This window comes from Oryza glaberrima, chromosome 8, assembly GCF_000147395.1.
Source record: "Oryza glaberrima chromosome 8, OglaRS2, whole genome shotgun sequence".
NCBI classification, from domain to species: Eukaryota; Viridiplantae; Streptophyta; class Magnoliopsida; order Poales; family Poaceae; genus Oryza; species Oryza glaberrima.
In genome coordinates this window covers 13,985,226-13,996,283 of record NC_068333.1, presented here as the reverse complement: position 1 = coordinate 13,996,283, position 11,058 = coordinate 13,985,226, and the positions used below count along the sequence as shown (strand labels likewise).

Genomic DNA, 11,058 nt, shown 5'->3' with positions numbered 1-11,058 from the left:
CTAAACCCTCGTATGACATATTCTAATACTACAAATCTAAACGTATGTCTGAATTTATAATAAATTATATCAAATTTTGAAATAATAATTTTTCGATATTATGTCAAATTGTCATATTTGTAAAAGTTAAATTGCTAGATGCAGCTACAAAATAGGGGCAAATACATAACTAATAAATAAATTAGGGGAAATTGAGAGTATGAATGTCTTTTCGTCAAAAATTTAATATTGTTAACATGTCTATTTAAAATAGGGGCAAAACTTAGTTTTGTTTGAAAAAACAAGATTGAACCAATATAAAAATAGGGGTAAGAACGAGATTTCCCCTTATAATAAACATGTAACATATTGCACAACTATGCATCATCTATGTATGGCGTGAATATATTATACAAATAGCACCGGTCTATACCACTGTTTATGTTTTTTTTATAAAACTAATAACTGATTTTAGATTGTATCAATGACGTGGGTTTAGACAGTGATCGATATGGTTTTGTAGAGTATTTTCCATACCCAACCTTAGGCTGGCCTGAATTCGGGAGCGAGCCTTGCCTACTAACACGGAAAACCAAACAAAGGATTAGTATATAATTAATTTTAATTAAGTATTAGTTAAATAAAAACTTTAAAATAGATTAATATTGTTTTTTAAAGTAACTTTTCTAGAGAAAATTTTCGCAAAAAATGGTACCGTCTACTAATAGTTTTGGAGGCTTGCACACGAAAAACAAGATATGGGAGACTGGGAAAGTTGAGAGAAGAACCGCTCCTTGCCCCCATGAAAGAGAAGCCATCCTGTACAACCACCATCACACCTTCACAAAAGGCTCGCTATACATTAGTCAACTAATATTTCTGGAACTGTCTATCTATATGTTGGTGATTTCTAAAAAAAAACATACAGATTTTTTCTACCCTTAGATTTACACCCAAGGGACTATAAAAGAAAATAACAAATACATATTTACTTGCATATTATTTTTATCAAAATTACTATGAACTTACATATCATATCAGCTGAATTTGCAAATGTTATTTTAATGTTTTCCTTTACAGGTTAAAGTCCAAATTACCTCCGGACTATTACGATAGTTTGAATTACTCCCCTAAACTACAAAACATAACATTTAACACTCAACTTTTTTGAACTGGATGAATAACCCCCAGTACAAATTTGGTTTTGATCTTACGTGGCATAGAACGTGACAATATAATCCAATTTTTAATCCTAGGTGGCAGTGACCCAGTGAGGCCCACCCATCATCTTGTCCGCCACCTCATGACGCCTGTCACCTCCTCTAGGTCATGTTGGGTGTGTATGAGATAGAGAGATAGAGAGAGAGAGATGGATATGGGAGGTGAAAGAAAGGAGAAGATTGGAAGTAGGTTGTCAACAAGCCGAGCTCAAGTGAGCTTTCACGTCTAGGCTCGAGCTCGACAAAAGCTAGAGCCGAGCCCGAATTGAGCCTAATCCTCCTTCGAGCTTTTAAGCAGGCTTGCGAGCTCGACCAAGTATAGGATAATATATAATTTGATGATAAAATTTTGTAAAAATAAAAATTTAATTAATAATATTGAAGAAAAATATTAGGAGAACTTAAGATTAATATATCATGCCAAAATACACAATTTTTTTCACATGAATATATACTAATTTATCCTTGAGCTACTAACTTATCATATAAAAGATAAGCTCGAGCTCAGCTCGATAAAGCTCATGAGCTTGCAGCTAGGCTCGAGTTCGGATCATTAAGAGTTCAAACCGCGCTCCAATCTAGTATGAGCCTCACGAGCTCGAGCTTTTTTGACAGTCCTAATTGGAAGTAGCAATGATAGGTCAGCCTCACTGACTTATTTTTTTACTGGATTGCCACGTAGGTTCAAAACTACTCCAGACTAAGTTGTTGGGGGACTGTGGGGTAATTTGCACCATTGCAATAGTTCAAGGGTGTAATTTGGACTTCTTCCTCTTTTGTATACTTCCTTTTCTTTTTTAAAAAATACAGTACAAACGCAAGCCTTTCACTCCCACGGGGTGATCATCGCTACCACTGCCCCAACCAAGTGTGTTGCCACACTCCGTCTCGACGACACCGTACCACCGCCGGCTAGGCTAGTCATTGTGTGATCCCATGTCCCGTCTCCTAACCACAAGACATGTCTCAGCCTCACCGCTACCGGCGCCTTCTTACTCACTCATCTCCTGTCACACCCAAAGTTTTCCCTTCCCTTAGGTTTCAAATCACTAATAAATGGCTTCAAGAATTTGCTTTGGTTAACCACTAGAAAACCCTAGTTAACAATACATTTAATAATCGGAATTGTCAGGGAGAATTTTTTTCGAAATCTCTTTGCTCTAAAAATCACTAACAAGACTTAAAGAGTCAATATCAGATCACGGAGGCAATGTTGCTAAGTTAAAAGTGGCAAGTTAATTCTTCTTCCTTTGCCTTTGGTTGTGAATTGTGCCCAATTCACTCCCCTCTCAGTCCGTGGTCTTGTTTTGCATGAGGAACCATATATGTGTCAGTTCGCGGGACCATTTCCTTTCCTTTCCGTATAGGTAGTCGAGTTGTCTAGCCGTAGGTGCAACCCTAGGTTCCTACCGGCCAATCGTTTGCCGTACCGGGGCTTTACCGTGAATCGTGTCTAGCCCGCCGGTTTAGCTGCAGTCGTTGTTGTGCCGTTCACTCGTTCATTTGAACGAGGTGTTCCCCGTGGTTCGTTCGTTCGTCCGTCCCGAGTCGTCCTTTAGGTTAGAGCCGTTCAGAGCCGCCGGCTCCTTTCACTGGTTTCGATTGATCATTTGGGTGATCCTATGTCACGTTGAATTGACTCGTTGAGTCGGTATCACGTGAGGCACGCTTGCCAATCAATCTATCCTTTGATCCTATGTTCTTTCGTGCTTAAATCCATGTCAATTGATTAAGGTTTTTCTGTTAATAGTAATAGCACAGAGCATCTTCTAAAATTCATAACTTAATAATCTGAGCTCCGTTTTAACCCATTCAAATTGCAGTGAATTCGTTAAATGTCAAGAATCCATTAAAATTGGTTTCTTTTGTTGTTTCAGTAGCTTTTTAGCATGTATTTATTGTGTACCTTGTTTGTCGTTTAGACTCCGGCACTTCTGACGCTCCGGTTTATTTTGAAGTGGTCGCCGAGGTCCCGTCAATTGAAGAGCAAGGCAAGTCATACAGATATCATTGATCATATTGAGCCTATTTGCAAAAACCCTTGCTTTTCTCTCAAAATTGCATTACTTTTATAATGTCATGTGGGATGGTTTCTACCCATACTCAGCCTTTGTTTACCTTGATTCATTGATAGCCTGGGATAAAAATTTGACTAGATGATTGGTCTAGGATTGCTTAGCCAAGCTTAGATCAACTAGCTCACAATGGGATTCACTATAATTTAGTCCTTAATTTGATTATGCTATGCCTTCTTGGCATATGGTTAATTAGTTAAAATATGCTTTACTTGGTGGGTCGTGGGCACATGCATGATGATTTATTTGGTGGTTGTGCCCATGACAATAAAGGACCGGTTCTCGGGAATCCCTGGAAGATATACTCGTACTAATCATAAGCCATATGGGCTCTAGGCTGAATCTTAAGTATAATATTTTCTAGCTAGCACACCATTGGCGAGGATAGATGTGATGGAGTATGGATGGACTTGGATTTTGGTCTATGCTACTTCCGGATTTACCTAGGCACGAGCGGAGGCTGCCTGCTCCTGGATTTTGGAGTGGGGGCGAAACTGGAGGTGGGCATGCTGGTTAGGGGTGGTTATATGGAGGGTTTTGTCACGATTTCCCCCTTTGCAGTATCATGGCGGTACTTGGGGCATGGTTTCATGTGTGGAATCGTGTCTTGTGGGTAAAGTTGTACACCTCTAATCAGAGTAAAACTATTCGAATAGCCGTGCCCACGGTTATTGGGCGGTCAACCAGCTCACCATGATTAGTCTCACCTTAATAATTTGCCTTAATGAACTAGTGTAGTCCAGGTGGTTTTGGTTTGGGCCTGTCGCAACGTGGTTTAGCGTTGGACAGTGATGATGTTAATACTGCTTAATTATATATTGTTTTACTGCTTTCAACTTATGATTTACAAATGATGTTTTTATTGCAAAATATCCTATGAGCCAATCCTTTGTTTTATCCTTGCATCATACCTTCCCCTTGGTATGACTTGTTGAGTACGATGGTTGTACTCAGTCTTACTTCTTTTTCCCAATCCCCTAGAAGCAGAAGTTGGTTCAGATGGTGAGTTCTATGAAGTTTAGGATTGTGCCAGCCGTCAAGAGTTTGCCTGTGGAGTTATGGAGGAAGCTTCGCGTTGCTGTGAAGATTAAATTTAGTTCTCTAGTTTTTCCACTGCGTATGAGTTTATTTTGTTATTTTTGTAAGACGTGGAACTATATCAAATTGTCATATGTGTACTCTAGTTGATGTCTGGACAGAGGTTAAATGCACAGATAGCCGGTGATTCGGGTTATTAAATCCCTGGGTGAGACATCTCCACCGCCCCTAATTGTTCTTCCATCGCCCTAGTCATCACTATAAAGCCGCCCTGAACCCCCTCCCCCCCCCCCTCCCTAGTAACCTCCAACCTTGAAACCCTAATCCGGTAAAGCCTATCGGAGTTCGTTAGGGTGTTAGTGATGAGGCTTGCCAAGGAGGTTGTGGTCGCCATTGTCGTGACTACCACCATCATTGTCCTTCACGCTCGCTGTTTGATCTGATGACATTCATCATAGTCTATTGAGATTTTTGGGAAATGTAAGTAAACCAATGAATGGCAAAGATACAATTACTTTGGTAACTCTGTGAACATATCCTATGCACATAAGCTTTCCGTGCACACCAACTAGCTAATGTTACGAATAATTATACAAAAAAATTGAACATTTACTTATAATAGTATTACACATATATGCAAAGTCTTATTTTCAAATTAATTATATTTTAACCCTAAAAAAGTGAAAAATCTGACAACTTTTTGAGTTAAAATATATTAGAATTTTGTTTTTTTTTGTTACGGTTAAAATATAACAAATTTGAAGATAAGATTTCACACTTAGGTGTAATACTATTGAAACTATGTGTCTAATTTTTTCTAGAATTTTATGTGACATTTGTTAATTGATGTGCATGGAAAATTTGTGTGCATAGTATATATTCCTGGTAAGTCCTATCTACATTTATCATTGTCATCATTCTTGAGGCTCTTGATACCATCCATTTGGCCTTGTTTCTTTCTCCATGTCTTATGTTTGCAGTGAACTCTCAAGGTTTAAGGTCATACCTATAACAAACCCAGTGAACATGGAGTGTGGTGAGCTAACAAGCCGGGTTGGTTGTGGTCACATGGACTCGTCGGCTCAACGAGTAACCGAACCATAAATGCATGCAGTAGCTAAGCTAGGCCCAGCCACCCAGAAATTACGCCGGTCGAATGTGGTCACATCCACAGCTCCAGACCTGAACCGCTGATGGAAAACTCTGAAAACTGAAGCGAATAGATGAACATGCTGAAAAATCCCAGCATCAGGCATCAGCTTCGTGCCTCGAGCCCGTCCCGATCCCGACCGGAGTACTACGAGGTACCACTACCTCCTCCGTGGACTCCGGCGGCCATGGCCATGGCTGCAAGCACGATGGTACAAGTGTGTACTGGTAGTAGTAGTAGTACCAATGTACGAGCACAGTATATTCTTGGCAAGTGAGCAGTACAGTGGTAGTAATGATGGCTTTGCTGCTGCTGCTGCTGTGCTGATGATGATGATGACAAGATCATCGTGGCCTGTAGCAGCGTAGCGTGTCGCAGTTTGAGGAGAGGAGAAAAGAAATGGTGAATTTGTGATGAACTGATGATGCATGCAGAGTAAAACTAGAGCGAATTTGCAATTTGGGGTCAGATTGATTGATTGGGTGATGGTGGTGATTTGGTATTCCATATTCACAGCGGCAAATCTCCTACAACAACAAGTGGATCAAAACTAATGAAAAGAAGAAACCAAAGAGAGGAAGAAGAAGACGCAAGAAACAGAGCAAGAAGATGAACAAGATGGGGACAGTGGAGGAATCCATGTCCTCTTCAGGGTTTCTTGATCTCTTCTCTTCCGTCGTTGCTGCTCCTGCTGTTCGTTATTTATTCCTCGATGACGGCGAGCTCCGGCCGGCCCTCGCCTTCCGGGATCGCCACCAGCACCGGCCGCCAGCTCCGCCGCATCAGCAGGCTCCGCAGCCCGCCGGAACCGAACCTCCTGCCTCCACCGCCGCCTCCGCCTCCGCCGCCATGACCCGACCTGAAGCCGCCAATGCCCCCACCTTCGTCGTCATCGCCGCCGCGGCGTCGCGCCGCCTCCGGCGACGCGACGAACAGATCCCGCAGCGTGCGGCCGCCGCGGCCCACGAGCGGCTTCCTGTACTCCTCCTGCTCCCGCGCGGCGGCCGCCTCCTTCCCCCCACCACCACCACGCCCGCCGCAGCCGCCCACGCCGACGCGGCGGGACAGGAAGCGCCGCAGCCGGCCGTCGACGCCGCCGCGGCGCCTGCGGCGGCGGCGGAGGCGGTACCCGGGGCTGGCCCCGGCGTACGACGGCGCGGGGCTGCGCGACGGGCTCGGCGCCGCCGCCCCCGCCGCGCACCGCGTCGCCAGCAGCTTGAACCGCTGCGGCAGCGTCGCCATGGCTGCCGCCGCCTCGCCCCCCTCTCTCTCTCTCTCTTTCTCTATCTGATTCAGTGTGCGTGATTTAGATGGGACTTGGATTCCGTGCGGGTGGGATTCCCGTGTGCGGTGAGCGCGTGGAGATTCGTGCGGGATACGATGATGGACGGCTGCGATGGAGTGGACTGGCACTGGACGGGGGTGATCAATGGAGGGGGAGGGTGGATCGGGTTGGGGGCTTTTGTTTGGGAGGGGTGAGGCGGAAATGATGGCTCAACGGTGGAGGATGAAAGGTGTGGTCTACACATGCAAAGCGTGGAATCGATTCGATGGGTTGATGATTGGAATTGGGTTTTCTTCGAGGAGATTATGCATTTCATGATAATTATTTCTAATATCTGTTTTATTAGAATATAAGCTTTTTTTTAAGGTGTAGCTATATTTATGGCGCCGTATTTTTCACCAAAAAATAGTCGGCGTGTATTTATATTGTAAGTCTCTAAATTACGTATATAATTTTAGTGTATTTATAATGTAAATATCAAAATTATATATGTAAATCCTAAAATTACATATGTAAATTCAAAAATTACATACTAATTATATATATAAGTTAGGTGTAAGCGGGTGTAAGTGAGGTGTAATTACTGTGTAAGTTGCTAAAAAAATCGACTATAGCATGTGTCGACATAATTTTAGCTAATCCGTTTTTAGGTTGTTTAGCAAATATTAAGGTTTAAGCCAATTTACCCTATTTAGTCAATTGCGTCTACAGTAAATAAATTTGGTAGGTGGGTGCGATCTAGTTCAAAAACTTGAAAAATGAGTATATAGGTACAACAGCTTGTCTAGTGCATGCATTTTGGTTAAAAGATCAATATTCCACACCATACTTTTTATACAATATGAAAAAAGCAGCTACTCATGCCATCTCGACAAGGATCTACATGTATTATGTATTGCTTTCAATTTGTTAGTTATAATAATAAAATAATCTATCGATTTGAAACCGAAAGATATATGATTATCAAAATTAAGTGCATGCAAATAGCATAATTTCTGAGCGATTCGATTAATCAACATATTCATTATCTTGGATTATGAACATGGCAAAACACGAAATTGATCCAATGATAAAGCTTATAATATCAGGATTAATCCAAGGTGTGTATCAATATTTTTGACTAAAATGCACGTGGTTGTCAAGTTTATGTACAATTCTACTCATTTTTCAAGTTCTTACACTAAATCACACGCATCTACCAAGTTCTTATACCGTGGGTGCAATTTACTCCATTCTCTTTGTCACCTTGGTAGCCTAATTTTGAATTTTAAATTACTAACATTCCCCTTTCAAACGCCTGATTAACTGAAAATGAATGAATTTCTGTATATTCAATTGTTTTGAAATACTTGAACTGTGGTAAGTAAATTGTAGAGATGCTTATAGTTAGAACAGATGGAATAGGTTTGTTGTACTCTCTTCGGTCCAAAACAATGTTAGACCTTTCAAAATTAATGAAATGCAACTTTCACCACCTAATTCTTTCACATAAATTAAAAGTTATTACATCAATCAATAAATATATAATGTTACGAAAGCTTTTATAACAAACACCTGACCATGTTGCGGACTAAGCTAGTTGGTTTCCTTATAGTTGAAATTGCACATCGGGGTTTAAGTGATTCCAAGAGTACGGGTGCTTAAATTTACAGATAATTATTCTTTAACAAGACTTTGTTACCCTCAATATGTGTTGGTCCAATCTAAGAAAGCGTGAGGTTAACTCATGATATGTCGATTAACTATTAACTCGCGAGGTTCTCAATATATGCCAGCCAACTCTTCATTTTTTTTTTCGTTGTAGGTTATGATAATCTCGACATATACTGGTCCAATGATCTAATCTCTTAAATGTGCTATTAGAAATAAGTGTGCACATGTGCATTCATATGGTACGTGTGTATGTATATGAGCATATATGTTTGGACTATGTTTACAGAAACTTGGCTATATTATTTTCATATGTCCAAACCCTATGCTCTAACCTATAAGGCTTATAATTATGATCAAAATTAATCTATGTGAATAGTATGGATTCTAAAATAACATGAATGTGCTCCCATGCTTTTATACTCCTTGATAAAATTTCTATAGAATATTTCAATTTATAGATATATTTATATATATACATACTTTTACATGATAGAGACTATTAGATTAAATCTATCATAATGTCCAACATTATCTGACCTTTGTCCTTTCTCCCTCCAAAATCATTAGTACTCCTTTTGAAATGAAATGTCGAAGAAGGACATTTAATGTATAATCTTTTTGGGGCCATCATTAAATGTTTCGTAAAATTCTGACCTTCCATAACAAGATACTTCCTCCGTTTCACAATGTAAGTCATTCTAATAATATTTATATGGATGTTAATGAATCTAAATGGATATATATGTCTAGATTTATTAACATCAATATGAATGGAGAAATGCTAGAATGACTTACATTGTGAAACGGAGGGAGTATTAAGGTGTTGTATCTCTTCAATCTTGATGTCGTGCCACTGAACTGGCTAAAGCTCTCGGGCAAATTTGAGCCTACCTTGTTCTTATTCGAGATGGCACCGTACTACTCTATCCATCATTCATTACTTTATTACTTGATCTCTAGGTACATATATATAGCATACTACTACTATATATTTCACGATTTTTTGATTTTTTTTTTCAAACTATATATTTATAGAAAATATTTAAAATATAAATAATATGACAGAGTTTTTCATAAAAAAATACTAATTTAACTTTCACATTTTTAATACTAATATTATTTTTGTCATCTATCAATGATTTAAGATATTGACATCTGATAATAATACATTAAAAACTTTACCTTTTTTAGAGCGGAGGTAGTTAATATTCTCTCTCCACAGTTACAAAAGAGTGTCATTGTAACATAGGTTTTGGGGTGTAGCTAAATTTGTTAATTAAACAAAAGCTGATTATAATTATGTAGTAAAAAAAAGTTCGTTTATATATATGGACTTTAAAAGGCTAAAAATGACAAACTTTTCTAAAAGAGAACATATATAAGGCCATGTTTCTTTCAGCTTGGGATTAAGAAAAAGACAACTTATTGAAGTAGCTTATTATAATCTGGAACCCAGCTTATTATAACCTGATAAGCTCATTTAGGTGAGCTTTTTCCAGATTATTGGGTGAAAAATTACCCACCATGCCACCCCACTCCCTCTTTAGACTTGCAAACCCAATAATCTAGGCTCTAATAATCTAGGAAAGAAACAACTAACCGCTTATTCTACTACAGATTATAACAATCTAGCTTATAGTAATCTGACTCAATAATCTAGATTATAATAATCCCAAGCTGAAAGAAACAGGGCCTAAACCTCTAGATAGTTCTGGCCAAACGTGAGATATTCCTGGAACCTAAGTTTTTTTAAACTAGTAACGATAATATCATGGCCAAACCGAACAAATAGGGATATGCTATGATGGAGTATTTTGTAACAATTGTAATGGGCCAGGCTCATATAAATAGAAATAAGCTAGAAGGGTGATTAAAGATAAAACATTGGATGTCGTGTTTACTTTCAGCGTACGGACACACCGTGGTGGTGGAAGTAGGGGATGGAAGGAGGACGACTCCGTTTTTAACTTAGTAGAGGTATTTTTTATTGGGATTATCTATCTATATATATATATTGATAATTTTTTATCAAAATTTATCAAATGTAATTATAGTATAATTATAATATAAAATTATAGTATAACTTGGATGTAACTTTGAAAAATCCCACCATGTGGAGCTATTTCTGCAAAGCGGAAGTCATGGGACCAAATCCCCTCACCCGTGTGTGTTACGATTTTCTCTTTCCCACTAGCATGAATCTTAGAGTAAATCTAATGGTTCAAAATATATGAAATTTGCATACAGGCTACATTATAAATAGAGTAAATTTCACAAAGCTATAGATATTTTGACCAAACTACGCAAAACTACATATTTGAGATGTTGTATCAAAAAACTACAGACTTAGCGGTAAAATTATCACAAAACTATATATTTAAGACCAAGTACCACAAAACTATAGATTTTATATTATAAGTTATCATAAAAGTACATATTTCATATTGAAGTTATCACAAGGATACAAATTCTAGAGTTTAAATCCCTATTGCAAACTTTATGTTGGAGCTATAAATGTTATAGTTTTGGGATAAATTAGCACTAAACCTATAGTTTTGTGATAAAATTGCTGCTTAGTTTTTTTTACACTCCATCCTAAATCTGTAGTTTTGTGAGAAATTTTAGCTTCAGGTGATGAAAACGAGTCAGGCATGAAGA

General features: G+C 38.9%; 1 protein-coding gene across 1 annotated transcript; it reads right to left on the bottom strand.

Moving 5' to 3' along the window:
• Nucleotides 1-5,940: 5,940 nt before the first annotated feature.
• On the bottom strand, nt 5,941-6,739 carry LOC127782601 (uncharacterized). The gene has a single exon (XM_052309871.1). It carries the CDS (start codon nt 6,702-6,704, stop codon nt 6,165-6,167), a length of 540 nt encoding a protein of 179 aa, XP_052165831.1. The 5' UTR covers nt 6,705-6,739; the 3' UTR covers nt 5,941-6,164.
• Nucleotides 6,740-11,058: the final 4,319 nt, after the last annotated feature.

Bases quoted from the DNA above. Each gene is read 5' to 3' on its own strand.
- LOC127782601 (XM_052309871.1), bottom strand. From the start codon at position 6,704: ATGGCGACGCTGCCGCAGCGGTTCAAGCTGCTGGCGACGCGGTGCGCG.